General features: G+C 41.1%; 1 protein-coding gene across 5 annotated transcripts in view; it reads right to left on the bottom strand.

Annotated features, from left to right (window-relative positions):
- Positions 1 to 18839, bottom strand: part of wdr24 (WD repeat domain 24) — a 33001-nt gene that overhangs the window by 8941 nt on the left and 5221 nt on the right. For all 5 annotated transcript variants that reach the window (XM_078418230.1, XM_078418229.1, XM_078418233.1 and 2 more), the window contains exons 2-7: positions 11908 to 12754; positions 8015 to 8192; positions 4821 to 5490; positions 3399 to 3511; positions 2843 to 2961; positions 836 to 940 (exon numbers count right to left, since the gene is read on the bottom strand). In XM_078418230.1, the coding sequence (XP_078274356.1) occupies positions 836 to 940; positions 2843 to 2961; positions 3399 to 3511; positions 4821 to 5490; positions 8015 to 8192; positions 11908 to 12388 (1666 nt within the window). In that variant the 5' untranslated portion in view covers positions 12389 to 12754. The remainder of the gene's footprint in view (positions 1 to 835; positions 941 to 2842; positions 2962 to 3398; positions 3512 to 4820; positions 5491 to 8014; positions 8193 to 11907; positions 12755 to 18839) is intronic.

Genomic DNA, 18839 nt, shown 5'->3' with positions numbered 1-18839 from the left:
ATGTCTGACATTATAGCTTGTTTCAGACTTTTACACAATTAGATTTGCAACTTACAAAGCGTTGCAAGGAAATTACAAATAGGGAATTATGCAAAAATATTTAAATATATAAATACCGTAGGGCACTAGTTTTATCAGTATTTTTAAATTATCAGTAATTTTAACCAGAAAGTACATTCAGTTTGCAATATGGACAACTCCAGTGTTGTTTAGAGAAACCACCATTTTTAACACTGGCCAATCTATTGAAAAATCAATCTTGCAGGATCTCCCTGTATGAGAATAGACCTTGATACAACTAGTGAAACCTTTTCAAAGTTCTTGCAGGAAAAAGTTTTTTTTAAAAATTCTGGACATTGTCTGTATTCGTTTTCACTTAACAGCTAACGATGGCCGGTTTCATTTATCATCGTTACCCTTTTGCATATCTTTCATTCATTTGGCTATCTCCCTCTACATCACCATCTACATCTCATTTCCTGTTCCCCCGACTCTAAAGATGGGTCGCGACCCAAAACGTCGCCTATTCCTTTTCTAGAGATGCTGTCTGACTCGCTGAGTTACTCCAGCTTTTCGTGTCCAGCTCTTCGGTTTAAACCAGTATCTGCAATTCCTTCCTGCACAAATGTAGCCTCCACTAACTCTCTAAATAACATCCAATTGTAAACACCACTGATTAATGAAAATCGCCCAAGGATTGTCAGGAAATCAATATTTACCTCTGTTTATAAATAACAATTGTTTAAAGACAGATCTTCCATTTTCCCTTTTGACTTGGAGATCCGTGCGATAACAACAGCAATTCTGCTTGATACTTTTGTGAAAAAGTGCTCACCTGTAGCATTTTCATGATCCACCATGTAAAGGTCATCTTCATCTCCTTCCACGTCTCCAAATAGATAATCTGCAGGCACATCACTACCTTCTGTTTCCTCGTTCTCTGTGGCACAAGGAACATCTCAATCAGATTATATATGAAAAAGGGTGAACAATACTTTACTCGTGGAAAACCCATTGCCTATGAGAAAATATAACCAGCAGTAACGAAGTTAAACTGAGCAACATATTAAGATGCAGTCCTAGTAAGATCATGAGGAGAATATAACTTCCACTTCATATCATGCTTCCGTCCAGATTCCAATTTTGTTTTTCACAAGGACAGAAGAAATGGGACTGTAAATTGGTGAAGTTTTACAATCTTTATCCATTGACAGGTACATACTTTATGCCCCAATATTTCTGTTTGATTTAAAATAGATCATTATGAACAAGTGGGTAGTATTGTACATAGTGGTTGTAGAAAATTGCAGCAAGATCTTGATCGGTTGGGCAGGTGGGCTGAAAAATGGTTGATGGAATTTAATAGAGAAATGCGAGGTGTTGCATTTTGGAAAGTCTTACAAGGCAGGACCTACATAGTGAAAGGCAAGGCTCTTGGGGGGGGGGGGGGGGTGCTGTAGAGCAGAGAGATCTAGGAGTGCAAGTACATAGTTCGTTGAAAGTGGCATCACAAATATATCGGGTGGTCAAAAAGGCCTGAATCAGAGTATTGAGTAAAAGAGTTGGAAGGTCATGTTACAATTATACAAGACATTGGTAAGGCCTCATCTAGAGTATTGTGCTCAGTTTTCGTCACCTCGTTACAGGAAAGATGTTGGTAAACTGGAAAGAGAGCAGAGAAGATTTACGAGGATGTTGCCAGGACTCGTGGGCCTGAGCTATAGAAAGAGGTTGAGCAGACGAGGATTTTATTCCTTGGAATGCAGCAGGATGAGGAATGGTCTTATGGAGGTGTTACAAGACCAAAAGAGGAATAGAGCAGTTAATGCAAATTGGGCCGAAGGGCCTGTTTCCACACTGCATGATTATGATGAAAGGGAAATCATTTGATAAATCTGTGCACAATCATTAAAAGTCAGCAGGCAGGTGTAGCAAGTAGTTAAGGCAGCAAACAGCTTATTGGCCTTTATTGCAATGAGATTGGAATTTAGAAATAGGTAAGTTCTATTATAATTGTGTCGGCTGTTAATGAAGCCATATCCAAAGTTCACATAGAAACAGAAACAGGCCCTTTGGTCCAACTCATCAATACTGACTAAAATGCCCCATCCAACCCAATCCCACGTCCTTGCCTAGCCTATACCCCTCTAAACCGTTGCCATCCATATACCTGTCCCTGTCCTAATGTCATTTAAATATTATTGTATTTGTCTCAACTATTTTATCTGGCAGCTCGTTCCATATAACTATCACCCTCAGGGTGGAAAAATATATATACTGTGTCTTGGTCCTCCTGCACAAGAAAATATATAATAGAATTAGAGATGGTCCATAAAGGAAATTCATGAAGCTAACTTTTGTGTTGAGAGGATTAACCCATCAGGTAGGGTCTATATCCTTTCAGGTTTTAAAGCATGAGAGGTGAACTTATTGAAACGTAGAATATCCTTGGGGCACAGCACACTAAATGCTGAGATGCTCTCCTGGTAGGGGGTCCACAACATGGAGACATGGGCGCTTACCTTGAAACTCATGATTTAAAACTGAGGTGCGTAGAAATTTCATTTCACAGAAACCATTGAATCTCTGGAATTGGGATGGTAAATCAATAGAAAACGTAGGTACATTTTTGAAAGATTGGAGGCGATGAGGATCTGGCAATGGCCAGGGTAGATTTGCTATCATCGTACTCAATGGCAGTGCACGCTTGAAGGGCTGAGTGGCCTACTTTTACGATTCTGATGCCAAACCTTCAGCACTAACAAATCATAAGCAAAGTAGAAATGCATATCATTGAGTAACTGGATTAACTTTAGTTCAGCTCAAGTCCCACTACATGTACCTTCATTCGCAGTGATCAATGGGTTTGAGGGGTCTATGTGATTAACTTCCTGTCGATTTTCAGCCTTTCCTCTCTCCAATCTGGTTTCATTGCCAAGGGGTGCAGAGATCTCCTTAAAACTTTGAATGGAAATAAAACATCGATGAGATTAATCAGCTATGTTAGACAGATAGGCACTGAAGATGGGTCTCGACCAAAAACGTCACCCATTCCTCTCTCCAGAGATGCTGCCTGTCCTGCTGATTTACTCCAGCATTTTCTGTATATCGTCGGTTTAAACAAGCATCTGCAGTTTCTTCCTACACAATCAGTTATGTTAAATTGAATAAACAAGTTTACCCAAAAATTCACCCGCTTCGAGTAAAACTGAAGCAGGGTCCTCAAAATAGAAAACAATAATTCATTAAACTAAAAAAGCCATATTTACAACAAAAACATATTTATAAATTCAACCAGTGTCTAAGTTAAACTAAACAAGTGCAAGTTTGTAGTCCCGAAAAGTGATCTTGAAAAATAATTCCACAATGGGAGCACTATATCCCCCCCAAGCAATTACCTGTTCATAAGAGGCAACCCTCCACTCTTGCCAATACTCTGATTTAAGTTCACAGCTGAGATGGCACCTGGGTTGGAATACACAATCCTCAGCATTGTCCAAGTCTGGGCCACCTAGACAAGAGAAAATGAATATTAAATCTCCAAAGCAACTTATTGGCAATGATGTGCAATGCACAACAGTAAACTGACAGATTCATCCCACTAATGCAACACTTAGCCACATCATTCAAAACTGTGTTTACAGTAATCATAGTGTCATACAGCCTGAACGCTACTCTTCAGCCCAACTTTCCCATGCTGATCAACACCCCATCTACACTATCCCCACCTGCCTGCGTTAGGCCCATATATCCCTCTAAACCTTTCCTATCCATGCACCTTTTAAATGGTATCAGCCTCAACTACCCCCTCAGGCAGTTCATTCAGCCTCTATGTGAAAAAGTTGCAGTTCAAGTTCCTATTAAACCTTTTCCCTCTCACTATAAATCTATGTCCTCGTGTTCTTCATTCACCTCCTCTGGGTAAAATACTCTGTGCATCGACAACTATTTATTCCCCTCATGATCTTATGCACCTCTAGAATATCACACCTGATCTTCCTGCACTCCCAGTGAATTAAATCCTAGCTTGTTCAACCTCTCCCCAGAGCTCAGGCCCTCAAGTCCTGGCAACATCCTCATAAATGTTCACTGTACCCCATCATGAAATAAATTTTTAAAAAACAGACAGAAATAAATGGGAAGTAAAATACCCACAGCATTTTCACTGAAGTATTCATACCCATTTTTTCCTCTAACACAAATATGAGAGGAGTCATAAAAATCATACAAATCCCATTCATAGGATTCTGATAACAGAGTCGGTCATTGCTTTGGAGAGAGTACTTTTAGAGATGGTACTATGAAACATCTCAAAAGGAATGTGACAGGCATTATGTCAATGCAAGCCCGATTTTCAGTTTTGTTATTCATCATTTAACAAATTACTAATTGCTGGGAAATTGGTAGAGGGAGGGATAGAAAGATACATCACGTTTATTTTTATTATGGCATCAATGCACGAGACTTCAGCCATACCTGGAATTAGAGCACTTTTCATTTTCAATAAATGTCGAGTGCATGCATCATTTATGAACATACATTACACAACCAAAACATTCTTCCAATATCATAATCCAATCCACTTTGTGATGCTGCTTGCTGTAGCTAGCAACTAGTGCTCACGAGGATTCACAGCTATTCATGGCTGGAAGACCCAGCTGCCCTCACTTTGCCTTGAGTGGTACGTGCTTACCAGCAGCTTTCTACCTCTTCTCTGTTCCTGTCAGAATCAATGCAGGAACAAGAGAAGCCTGTAGGAATTAAACCTGGTGAAATATTTAACAGGGGACATCCACCCTTCACCCAAGTAATGGCAGTACCTGATAACGATACAATTCTTTAGCGATTTTTGCATTATGATCACAGAGCTCAGCCAACGAGCGGCCAGTTAGAAGATATTGCTGTGCCATGTTGACAAACCAGTCCATGGAGTTGCTGCCCAGTTCGGTTTCAAACACATTAAGAGCACTGGATACATTTGCAAACTGCTCTGATAAATCGGGCTTCTTGAAGAAAAAAATGGGATAGCGTCTGTCACCTCCATAGGTTTTCCGATTTGAGTCGCTAGTAAACATGCTATCTTTTCCTGCAAACGCCAAGTCTCCAAATAACCCATAGCACAATCCTTCTGGATTAGCACGATCAACAGGCCTGCTGGCATCCTTGAACATGTGCTGGTATAGCGTACTATCTTTTGATCCTGAAAGTAAGTAATGAGGATCATGAATGTGACGCCACATAATCCCCGTGGTGACATCCTTGTGCTCCTCAAACATTGCAAATGGAATGTAAGGCCGGCGAATATCCCAGACGTAAATGTTGTGATCGACCATCATGGAACAGGTTGCGAGATGGTACTTTACTTCTGGTCGCCATTTCACACGAGCTACTGAGGCAATAGTCTGTACGCAGTAGATCTCCTTGGCCCTGTTTGTACTCATGTCCCACACTTTCACCATTTTATCCCGTCCTCCTGTTGCCAACCATCCCCTGGAAAAGGAATATTTTAAAAGTTTTTTTAAAAAATGGCATTCATAGTACATGGTGTCACTGGCAAAGCCAGTGTATTTCTCAATTCTTATCCTTTTTCAATTTATACCAATGCTTCAAGCCCAAGATGCTATGGTTTTAATGATGGTGATCATCTCAGTTTCCTGTGCTCCTTCCCCATCCTCTTCCTTCCAAGGCTTCCTCATTATAATCCCAAATTGTGTATTTTCCCAGTTTCTCTCCTCTTTCATTTCATGCCCTCTCCAAACTCATTTTGCTCCAAGACACCACTTTTGCAGTTCCTCAGCTCTGCCACTAACTGGATGGCTGATAATCCAGTGGGCTCCAATGTTAGCTAATATTGTTAAATATTCTCTTCCCCCATATACTGTTCCCTTCTCCTTCAAATCACTTTTCTCAAAATAATCCTCTCACATCCTCTACTCCTATCCCACCCAATTGCAAACTGCCGATCATCTCCAAGAGCTTAATTGTGCCCTCACCCTTCAGTATCCATGGCAATCTTTTCTGGAACTGCTTGTTCAAATCATACTTCGCCTGGCACAATGATCATTAATGACTTGTATAAAAGCAGTTCCATTACTGTGAAAGAGATGATCCATCTGACCTCAACCTTTTCAATATGTCTGTAGGCTTCTACACAGTTGACTAAATCATTCTCCACCACTGCTTCTCCACCATCATAAAGCTGGAATGGACCACATTCACCTGGTTATAGTATAATTACCTACAGAGAATGACTTAGGATGGTCTCACACCCCATCAATAGTTTCTAATATAGTCCACCAAATATTTATTCTTTACCCCCATTTATTTTTCAACTTTGGCCCAGTACCTCAGATTCAAATTAGTTTATCATTGCATACACCAGGGTGCAATGAAATTCCTTATTCACATGAAGCCCACAGAGTAAACAGTATACATACTATAATTATAAATATAATAAATACAACAAGCACAAAACAGCAGAAATGTACAAGATTGTAGTGCATTCCAAAGTAGTTCAAAACAAAACCTAAGCACAATAAAGGAGGAAAGGTGTGCGTAAAAGGTGATTGATTCAAGAGTCGGATAGCAGTGGGGAAGAAGCTGCTCATAAGTCTGGACATTCAGGCTTTCAAGTCCCTGTATCTTCTCTCAGAAGGTGGAAATGAGGAAAGGGGACTGGCCAAGTGGCAGCGTCCTTGCCGATACCTCCAGCTTTCTGATACACCACACAATGTAGATGGACTGGATGCAAGGAAGTGAAAAGCCGGTGAAGGAGTACCTGCGAAGATGGGCTATCTATCCTCTTACAATTCTGGTCCCTCGATCAACTCCAAACTTCAATCCCCTTTGGGTTACGCCAGGAACTCAGAACTATATCCAGACGTCAAATGTCTCAGTACTGAAAGTCCTTTAAAACATTACTTAAAAATCTCCATCTCATTCAGCCAGGTCCAAGGTTTGGTTTCATTGTGTTTCAATAAAATCACCTTTTTGTTGCTCTAAATTCAGAATAGATATCAAACTGTTTTAGCTGTTTGATTTTTTATAGATTTTAGATTTTGAGATACAGCGCAGAAACAGCCCCTTCGGCCCACCGGGTCCGCGCCGCCCATCGATCCCCGCACATTAACACTATCCTACACCCACTAGGGACAATGTTTACATTTGCCCAGCCAATTAGCCTACAAACCTGTACGTCTTTGGAGTGTGGGAGGAAACCGAAGATCTCGGAGAAAGCCCACGCAGGTCACGGGGAGAACGTACAAACTCTGTACAGACGGCGCCCGTAGTCAGGGTCGAACCCGAGTCTCCGGTGCTGCATTCGCTGTAAGGCAGCAACTCTACCGCTGCGCCACTTTGCCACCCTTGTTTTTTTTGTTTTGTTTTAAAGACATTCCGTCAAGAAGGGGGTGAATGAATCTTTCCCGCTCCCTGTGGTTCAACACATGCTGATTTCTGATTCTAAACTGCTGAATGAACAGGAGTTGGATCTAGACTGGGCAACTTCCAAGAAAGAAAAATAAGAATGAAGGACAGAAACCATTTAGGCTCAGATAAGTGTGCCTCTTCAATTCAGTTGCTTTGCCAAGAGACAAATCAGACTGCTCAAGGCACAGCAATGCACAAAATACAAGATAAAAAGTGTATGAAAAAATAACTTAAAAAGCTAAAGAACTAGAAAGTCTAGTATGGGAGAAAATGTGAGAAACAGCAAAAATAATTTTAAAATAATTATTTGGTCCATTTACAATAACAAGATTTATTGGAAATTTGAATGTTGTTGAAAGGTTGCTCACTGAATTAGGGCTTTGTAAATATTCCACAATCATTCTTTAATTTTCAAAAGCTTCTCATAGTTTTGTAAAGGTTTAACAATGAATGCAAAATTAAATTTGGCAAGGCAATAACTCGCTTGGAGATGGAGATCTTAAAAGCCCTGCTCAACAAAAAAAAAAGTCATTCATAATAGGATTCTAAACATAAACACAAAGGGTTCAAGTGTCAGACTACTCACTTATCATCCGGATGCCAATCGCAGCAGAAGACAGGTCCGTTATGTGCTGTAAACATACGCTCATATCTATCTGGTCGTCTTATGTCCCAGAGCTGAACGTTACCATTTTCAAATGAGGCAGCAAATGTGAAATATTCTCTTACACTGAACTGGACATCCCTTACACTTTCTGACTGACCTACAGAAGATAGAAGTTTCATTCACAAGATTACAAATATAGATTTAATAACAATGGCAATTAATAGCCAGTAGGGCCTGGCAGAATAGTTATATCTGAAGCCAATGATGAACATTTAATGGAGACATCAAATAAGAGTTTAACTTTAAGAAACCAAGTTTTCCATCCTGTAAAATTGGCAACAGTCTTAGATTTTAGCAGAACAACAGACTAGAAAGTAAAAAAATGCAACATTATGTCCTGTTAGATGTACAATAGTCTATCCACATCTTAATCATAACTCTGTAATTTGAGAGCTTTTTCGAAAGAGTGTTAAATTTGGTAAGTTACATTCCATCTTAGATGACAGCAAAACAAACCCGATTGATAAATTTAGTTTACTCGCAACCTCTGTAAAGGTTGCTTTGCTTTACTGAAGCAAAGGAAAAGGAAATTGACCAATAATGATTCACGGTTGTATGTGCACATACATACAACTAGAAGTTAGCAGCATTTTGTACAACACTTTCTGCAGACCTTTAAATCAGTCTTTCTCCCCAAACCAAATTATTTCAAGAGAGGGTCATAATTTTTTTTAAAATATTTATTTATTTATTTGTGATATGTAGGTTGGCACAGGTTCAACGGTACAATGAAATGTATTTGACAAGACAGCGGGTCACCTCAGCAGTAATATTCCAAGGATAAAAAAGATAAAAAATGACATTAGTAAGGTAAAAAGACAATATTAAAATAATCAACATATATGATGTGAAATGTGTTTATGAGTTCAGAAGCCTGATGGTAGAAACTGTTCTTAAGTCTGGTGGTACGCGCAGCCATACTCCTGTATCGTCTGCCTGACGGTAACAAGAACAGCCTGTGTGCTGGGTGGCTGTGGTCCTTGATGATGCTGCGTGCCTTCCGCAGGCACCGCCGGTAGAAAATGTCCTGAATGGCCGGGAGACAGTTGCCAGTGATGTGCTGTGCCGTCTTCACCACTCTCTGTAGTGATTTGTGGCTGTGGGCAGAAAAGTTCCCGTACCAGACTGTAATGCAGCCCGTCAGCAGGCTCTCAATGGGGCATCTGTAGAAGTTTGTGAGGATGCTGGCGTTCATGCCAAACTTCCTCAGTCTTCTCAGGAAAAAGAGCCGCTCAGGAAAAAGAATCTTTGTTATTGTGTCCGTGTGCAGTGTCCAGGAAAGGTCCTCAGTGATGTGCACACCGAGGAACTTAAAGCTGCTGACCCTTTCAACCTCAGCATCACCGATGTGGATGGGGAGGTGTCCACTCCCCCGCTGTCTCCTGTAGTCCACGATCATCTTTTTAGTTTTGCTAACATTGAGAGAGAGGTTATTTTCCTGGCACCAGCTGTTTAGTGCCTTTACCTCCTCTCTGTAGGCCGTCTCATTGTTGTCTGTGATGAAGCCCAAGATGGTCGTGTCGTCAGCAAACTTTAGGATGATGTTTGAGCTGTGCTTAGCAGTACAGCCATGCGTGAACAGGGAGTGCAGGAGAGAACTGAGCACACACCCCTCTGGTGTGCCTGTTTTGAGGTTAGATTTAGCTCTTAGTGATCAGGGAATCAAGGGATGTGGGGAAAAAGCCGGAACAGGGTATTGATTTTGAATGATCAGCCATAGTCATATTGAATGGCGGTGCTGGCTCGAAGGGCTGAATGGCTTACTCCTGCACCTATTGTCTATGTTTCTATTGCTCTGTAATTACTGTGCCCCTTCTCCACAAAAGAGAGGAAACGCATCCATTGCTGGAACGCGATGGGAATTAGATCAGATCTTCAGCAGTCAAAGCATCTTTGTTCTTGAACATTATGTTTGACAAATTTGAAGTACCAGTGGGAGCCAACATCCTTGAAACTGTACTTTGTTAAGAGCTCTCTTCCGCAGGAAAAGAGTAAAAATGACAAAGTTGACAAACGTTGGGGCTGGGCAGTGACTCATTTAAGAACATGCAACATTTTCTTTGCCACCCTCGTCCAGTCTAGACTAGTGGGATTAATGTCTCCTTAGTGAAATCCAATACCAAGCATTAAACACGTTTGCGTAGCTCCTACAGTATATGTTGCCGCGCCCGATAAACAATTAAGCAGTAAACTTATTCAGGAGGATACTGGGTGTAATATTTTAAAAATACCAATACTCCCCAGCATGAGTTAGGGCATGTTGTTGGGATAGAAATGTGATGGGGGGGGGGGGAAGGGAGGATGGGGGGATTGATCTGCATCTCACCCACATATCCATTAAACAGAGAGTGCCAAATAGAAAGCAGTGATCTGATAATTGGTGCTTTTTGGATCAAAATACCAACTCATTCAGTGAGAAACTTTAAACATTTTAAAATACAGAATGGGATAGGTAGTTGAGGGAAATCAGATTCAATGTAATAAAAGACAGGTAGAACTGAAGACCAGGGACTGTGCTTAACCAAACAAAAATATGGAATATATAGAAATACTACAAGTCGTTAAATAGATGAAGAAAATGCAATAATTCACTACCTTGCAAACAGAGTAATTGCTTTAAACTGTAGTGACTGATTTAATTAAACTGATCAGTATAGATTTTAAGAAAACATTTACTAGAGATATTAGAGGGGCAGATCACATTGCATGGCAGCTGCCTCTAGCTCAAAAACTCATAGCTATATCCATTCGAGTTCTTCACTGTTTATACAGTTAACTTTACATTTAGAAAAAGTTGAGAAAAATTGAAAACACTCAAACAAGACATTAAAACACAAGCGATAAATATTTAGTGGAATGCCCAAATTTCAGCCATAAAAATGTACTTTAGTTGGTAGTTGTAGGAGCCATGCGCTGCAGGAGTTTGTGCTGGCTGTTTTAGCATATTATTTTATTTTGTCTAGATATCTTGCTGTATTATTTTGGACACTTGGGAGCTGTCGTGAGATGAATACATGTATGGGCATAATGGACTAGGAGGAGCCAGAACTTGGAGATGCAGAGACGGGAGGGCGCAGACTGGGAGGGAGAGATACAGTTCAGACCTGTGACTGGAGTTGAATTCGAGGAGATGCAGACCTGTTTGTACTACTAATTCAATAAACGACTAATTAAACTGAAAATACGTTTGGAAAATCTCTGTTTGGTTTGCGTCAAGTTCACTCCTACTCCCTGTGAAGTGGTGGCGGTATCGGAAAGGACTTCATTGGAGAAGATTGAAGTTGCCATTACAGTAGTATTTTTGGTTCCCAGTTAGATAGTTGGACTGATGCCCCACTCCAGAAATAAGCATTAAAAAACTCTGTGTAGTAATGGTGCTCTGTAACGCGAGAAGTGCCATTTGGATGAGGTATTAAACTGAGGCTCAACCTGCTCTCTTGGCTGGATGTAAATAACAAGGGGGTATTGTCCAAGGGGGAATAACGGTCAGGATCCTTGCTAATATGTATCCTACATTCATTAACCTGAACACAAACAGGCTGATCGTTGTTTTTTTTTATCAGATTTAAAAAAATACAAATGACTGCTGTGAAGAAGTATTACATCAGCTCGAGAACACTTTGTGACATTAAGGACAGGAAAGACAATGTTTTTTTTCACTACAGCTCATTTGCAGCCATGAAGTTAACTTACAGAAAAATACTTTAAAGATTTCCAAAACATATACATTTCTAATTAAAATGTTATAATCTGCAGATATTTTTTTAAATAACAAAATCATTGAATTTACTTTATTAGAGTATATTCTTTACCAGAGAAAGTGCTCACAGATTCCCTCTTCCTGAGATCAAAGCACTTCATGTAGCCATCCTGGGAGCCACTCAACAGCATGTGGACTTCTGTCGGATGGAAGCACACCTTGTTAACTGTGCGTTTGTGCTCATTGAAAAGTTGGTCCTGCTTGTTGCGAGATGGCTTGCCTAGATTCCACGTCACCACAGCTCCATTTGTGGCTGCTGTCGCCAGGAGATTGTCGTCCATCTGGTGCCACACCACGTCAGCACAGCTGAAGTTTAGAGAGAGCTTGCGGCCAACCCGAAGATTTGCCTTCTCCACAAATTGGTCCTCCTCCAGGGAATAGATTTTGAAGATGTTGCGGCCAGCCACCACCACCCGGGCGGCATCCCTGCAAACACTAATAGCATTGGCAGGTGCATCGAGATGGCAGAACATTGTTCGCCCTGTGATGGTCGTGCCACTCAGGGCTGTCGTCACTCTGGCCATTTTCTCCATTGGAAACCCAAGTAGTTTCCGGTAAAGAGGAAGCTGTGGTTATCAATTCCTTCAACGTCGCCAGCCTACTCAAAATACTGCGATTATGCAGTTTAAACAATTTTCAATTTGTTCTTATCAATTTGTCCTTATTCCTTATCAGTTTATCCAGTAAAATATTGTAGAACTGTACAGTTGACAGCTCTTGAAAAATGTGAGATCAGCATTATATCTGCAGACTGTTTAATTGCAAACATTGCATTCAAGGCACTTTAGGAAGCACCCCCTGCCCATCAAGACAGCATCGCATAATTTGGGAAGAAAAAATGAGAGATAATTTCAATTCAGAACTTAGGGCAAAAATTGCAATGAAGTTTTCTTAAAAACCTGGAAGCAAAGAGAAAAAATAATTCAGTTGAATTTTCCACATTACACATCAATATATAAAAACATAATATTTCATCATCCACACCATGTGCTTCCACATTTTCTTTGCGAGTTATATATAGAATGGTCGGGATGAACGAGGTGGAGCTGTTTCTGTGCTGTAGACTATGAATCCAGTTGCAAATGTTGTTTATTGTGAGGTTGTAAATGTGAGGAACCATGTATTTATTGCATTGATGTTTATTGATCTATCCATCTATAGCACTAACCACATTCTTTGAAATATCTACGCATTCAGGAATGGTGCCAGATTGGAAAATTGCAAATGTTATACCTTCAAAAACAGATGAAGGGATATACCTAGTTAACACAAACCAATCAACTTAAACTCAGTGGTAGGGCAGGTTCTAGAACCAATAATTGGGAATAGTTTTCATGATCATTTGAACATGTGGATTGATTGGAGACAGCATGAATTTGTTAAAGGCAAAAGATGTCCAACTTAATATTTTCTTTGATATTGTAACAGAAGATCAAGTTGGCAACAGTTGACATGGCATGTATGAATGTCGAAAGGCAGTTAATCTGGTATCACTTAACAAACACATCACCAAGCACAAAGACCAGAGGATAAAAGGAGCTGTGGTAGTCTTGATGGTAAATTGGCTTTGATAGGAAACATTGATTGTGAAATGTTACTTTTCAAATTTGATGCAAGTATACAGCGGAGTTCTCCTTGGGTCAATACATTAAGTTCCAAAATGGCAGGGGCACAAAACACAATGACATGGGGGCATAGTAGAATACAAGAGAGATAGTTATCATCTTCAAGTTGAAATCAGATTAAATTTAATAATGAGAAAAAACTAAATACTATGTTTTGATAGAAAGAAATGAGGAAATGTAATCTGGACAGCACAAGAAAAGACAGATCTTGGGGATCCTGTATACAGCCTGTTGAAATGAGCGCGATCAAGAAAGTTAAAAAGCGGGGTCCTGAGCTTTTTAAGCAGAGGCACAAAATACAAGAGCACGATCTTCAGCAAATTTCAAATCTTGTTTGGTTTTCGGGGCCACTAGGAAGGAGTGTGCACATGAGATTACCTAAATGATTGCAGGCTGCTGAATTTCCGTTATTTAGACAGACTGGAGAAGCTGGCATGCCTCCATTGCTGAGGAATCTAACTTAATCTAAAATCATGGTAGAGAGCAGGGAGAGAAAATGCAGAGGGGTCTCAAAAGAATAAAGATCAATGATTTGTTTTATAAGCATTGGTTACGTTTCTATAAGCAACAGTAGCAGAAGTGAATTGTAACATTTGAAAGAGGTCTCGATGAGTATCCAAAAGAGAAAGGATTTACGGGGCTGTGGAAGAGGACAGGAGGTCAAATGAACGAGTTCCTCTTGCAGAGCTGTGACATGGTCTTGAGGGGCCAAATGGTTAAGTCACAGCAAGTTTATGCAGTCATATGCACAGTGGACTAGATTTTAAATCACAGTACATATTCTGTACTGATTGGATATTTGATTAAAGTGCAACTATTTCTATTATTTTGGGCAATGATTCTGCTGGAATCAGGGTGAATCAACAAAGCTAGAGTAAGTCTGGGTATCGTTGCTACCAAAAGGTTATTTTATTAGATTTGCAAAATTTTCAAAGCTCTGTTCAATAACACCCAATCTGTACTATTTATATCTCAAATATATAAATTATCCTCATTTTTTTACTTGTACAGATAATATCTACAGCTATGACAAAAACAGAAAATGCTGGAAATACACAGATCGAATAGGTAGAGAAGCAAGGTATTGCTTTTAATGCTGGATCATGCACCTAAAATGTTAACTCCGTTTCTGAAGTGACTGACCTGCTGAATGTTTCTATCATTTTCTGTTTTTATTTTTTATTTCAGATTTCTAGCATCAGCGGGTTTTATGATTTTTAATTACAAGTTAATAATCATCAATTTAAACTGCTGGATGTGGTTCGTGCATCCTTCCAAGAGAAAGTTCAAAACGACCAAATTCCCAATTGGCAAATATGTCAAATATGACGTTATTGGAATTCCTTCAAAATCTGCCCATTCCCAATTACAAAAAAGTAAATTACTATCCAGGAGAACTTGTATGGGAACAAACGGAGACGTGGCCTCCCATGATTCACTGGCATGTACAACAGAGACTTGGCTTACCCCCAGTTCTCAAGACTCAGCCCTCCAGCCCAAAGATTTCTTGATCCTCCCATGTACTGGACAATGTCATAGGAAAAAGGGAGAAGTGCCGACACCTGCCTCATGGTAAACTCTTTGTGGTGTTCAGACGTGGCAGTCTTGTCCAACTCCTGCTCCCCCCACATGGAACAACTAGAAGTGAAGTGTGTCCCTTCTGCTTCCCAAGAGAATTCATCTCCATCATCAGTCTACATCCCGCCAAAGGCAGACATTCAGCTGGCATTTGAGGATCTAAATGCCGTGGCTAATAAACACCATAAGGCATGTATTGATGCCTTCTCCATCGTTGCCAGGGATTTCAAGGCTAGCTTGAAGGAGTCATTTCCAAACTAGCATCAGCATGTGCAGACAGCATCAGAGAATCGAACACTCTCGAGTACTGCTAATCCATTGAGACGCCAATCAGTCATACAGAATGGAAACAGGCCCGTCGGCCCAACTTGCCCACACCAACCAACATGTCCCATCTACGCTAGCTCCACCTGCCTGCGTTTGTCCCATATCTCTCTAAACCTGTCCTATCCAGGCACTTGTATAATTGTTTCTTAAACTTTTCAATAGTCCCTGCCTCAACTACCTCCTCTGGCAGTTCGTTCCATACACCCACCACCCTTTGTATGAAAAAGTTACCTCTCGGATTCCTATTAAATCTTTCCCCATTCATCTTAAACTTATGTCCTCTGGTTCTCGATTCCCCGACTCTGGGCAAGAGACAATCGCTCCATTCTCGGTCACACTTTGGAAAAAAAGCAACCACCTGGCTGTGCTCCTTCTTCGTATGACTGTAGAGTATAGCTCTGGCAGACTGTACACTGGTCAGTGGGAACAGAGGTTTGGAATCAGTGGACTGGGTGATGTTCGAGGACCTGGCAACGGACTTGAACAAATATACCAGGGCTGTTCCCTAACTGGAAGCCTTGGATGAACTGCAAGATTCACAATGCAGTGAAGATCAGATGTGTGGTATTCAAGTCAGGTGATCTAGTCACACAAGTCCAGCTATGACCTACAGAAGGCCATCATGAGCGCAGAGAGACACTTCTGGACTAAATTAGAGGCTCTGGAGGACACTCGGCAACAATGGTAGGGCTTTCATGGCATTACTTCCTACAAGTGAAATGGAGTAGTTCAAGTGACAGCAACGCATCACTCCCAGCCAAGCTCTCTTCGAAAGGGCATACAACAATGTACCTTCATGAGCCCCTACAGCTCACGAAGAGCTTGTGATCTCAGTCTCCAAGATCCTTTCTGATAAAGAACGCCCTGATGGTACCTTGTCCCATTCTCAAGATCTGCCCAGATCATCTGGCTGGAAATTCCATGAACATCATCAACCTACCACTGTCCAAGGACTTCACCTGCTTTAAAAGGCTATACATTATACTGGTGCCCAAAAAGAGTGCCCAAGGTGACACGACTCTATGACTACTGACATGCCCTCACGTCCGTTGTGATGAAGTGCTTCAAGATTTTGGTTATGATGCAATTCAACTCCTGCATTAGTAATACACTAGATCCACTTTGATTCTCCTACCACAGGTTGGCAGCAGATGCTATCCGGCAGGCTCTCCATGCTCTGCTGGGCCATAGTCATACAGCACGGAAACAGATCCTTCGCCACAACCCACCCATGATCACCAAGATGCCCCACTTAAGCTAGTCCTATTTGCCCATGTTTAACTCGTGTCCCTCTAAACCCTTTCTATCAATGAATCTGTGCAAATGTCTTTTAAATGTTCTTATATCACCTGCCTCAACTACTTCCTCTGGCAGCTTGTACCATCCTCTGTATGAAAAAGTTGCCCCTTGGGTTCCTATTAACTCTTTCCCCTCTCACCTTAAATCTATGCCCTCTAGTTCTCAATTCCCATACCCTGGTACTATTTATTCCCCTCATGATTTTATACACCTCTATAAACACCTTTCCTATACTCCAAGGAATATAGTCCTAGTCTTTCCAACCTCTCCCTGTAGCTCAGGCGCTCAAGTATAGTCAACATCCTTGTAAATCTTCCCTGCACTCTTTCCAGCCTAATGGGATCTTTCCTATGCAGGATGAGCAAAACTGTCCACAATACATCAAGTACAACCTCACCAGCATCATGTGCTACCGAAACATAATGTTTTAACTTCAATACTTAATTCCCTGACTGATGAAGGCCAACATGCCAACCTGTGAAGCCTTCTTCACTACCTATCTATCTGTGACACCACTTTCAGGGAACTATGTACTCCTAGATCCCCCTCTATAATACTTCCTAGGGTCACTATGAAGGTCCTGCCCTGGTGTAACTCCGAAAAACACCCTTCCACCCTCCTACCACAAAGGCAATTCTGTATCCAGAAAGGTTTCCTACCACAAAGGCAATTCTGTATCCAGTTAGCTAGCTGTCCTGGATCTTATGCGATCTAACCTTCCAGAGCAGCCTACCAGCAGAATCTTAAAGTCCTTGCTGAAGTCACATAAACTACCCTGGCCTCGTCAATCTTATTGGTTACTTCTACAATTAACATTATCAAATTTGTGAGACACAATCTCCCACACACAAAACCATGCTGACTATTCCTAATCAACCTGTCTTTCCAAATGAATTTATACCTTATCGCACACAATCCCCTCCAGTAACTTTCCTGCCACAGATGTTAGACTTACCAGTCTATAGTTCCCAGGTTTTTCTTTGCATCCCTTCTCAAACAGAGGCACAACACTAGCCACCCTCCAGTCTTCCAGTTTCTCACTCGTGCCCAACAACAATTTGTCTTTCAGCCAGAACTCTCAGCAGGCATGCAACACCATCATCCCTTCTGAACTCAACGTCAAACTCAGGGAACTGGGTCTCTGATCCTCCCTATGCAACTGGATCCTCAGCTTCCTCATCATTAGACCTCAATCAGTGACACCTCAGGACTGCCTGCCCAGTTCCCTGCTGTACACTGTCTCTATTCCCACTACTGTGGAGCCAGACACTCTTGCATTGCCATTTTAAAATTTGCAGATCACTGGACAAATAACAGGTGACAGTCAGAAAGAGAGATGACAGTCAGAAACAGATGGGAGACTAATAATTTGATTGAGGAGTGACGGAACAAAATTCTTGATCTCAACATTATCAAGATCGAGAAGCTCATAGTAGGAAAAATAACTGCAGATGCTGGTTTAAATCGAAGATAGACACAAAATGCTGGAGTGACTCAGCGGTTCAGGCAGCATCTCTGGAGAGAATGGGTGACGTTTCGGGTCGAGACCCTTCTTCAGACAGAAGAAGGCTCTCGATCCGAAACGTCCCCCATTCTTTCTCTCCAGAGATGCTGCCTGACCCGCTGAGTTAATAAAGAAGCTCATTGTTGATTTCAGAAAGGAAAAGCCAAGGTACCATGCATCTGTCTTCAGAGGCAGGATATCAGAAAAGAGAGTCAATGGCTCCAGGTTTCTGTAGGTACAAATTTCAAAATGATTTGTCCTGATGCAAGTACAAAGAAAACTCATCAACACTTTCACTTCCTCATAAGTTTGAAGACATATCATGTTAGCAAACTATAGAATTTCTACAGGTGTACAGTGGTGAGCATACTGACTGGTTCCAATTCAGCCTCGTTTATAAATATGAATGGTCAAAAACAAAGGTGGCTGCCAAAAAGTGGTGGACTTTATCGTCATCAAAGAGATCTACAAGATGCTGTGCCTCAAGAGGACAGCCAATATCAAAGACCCACACCACCCTGGCCTCACCCTTTTCTCACTGCTACCATTGGGAAGAAGGTACAGGGGCCCAAGAACCATGACCTCCAGGTTCAAGACAGCTCCTTCCCATACACCATCAGATACTTGAACCACCCTGCACAACCCCAACCA

The sequence above is a fragment of the Rhinoraja longicauda genome, chromosome 21 (genome assembly GCF_053455715.1).
Source record: "Rhinoraja longicauda isolate Sanriku21f chromosome 21, sRhiLon1.1, whole genome shotgun sequence".
Lineage (NCBI taxonomy): Eukaryota > Metazoa > Chordata > Chondrichthyes > Rajiformes > Arhynchobatidae > Rhinoraja > Rhinoraja longicauda.
Note: the sequence above shows the minus strand (reverse complement) of the source record. Positions and strands in the feature narration are given on the sequence as shown.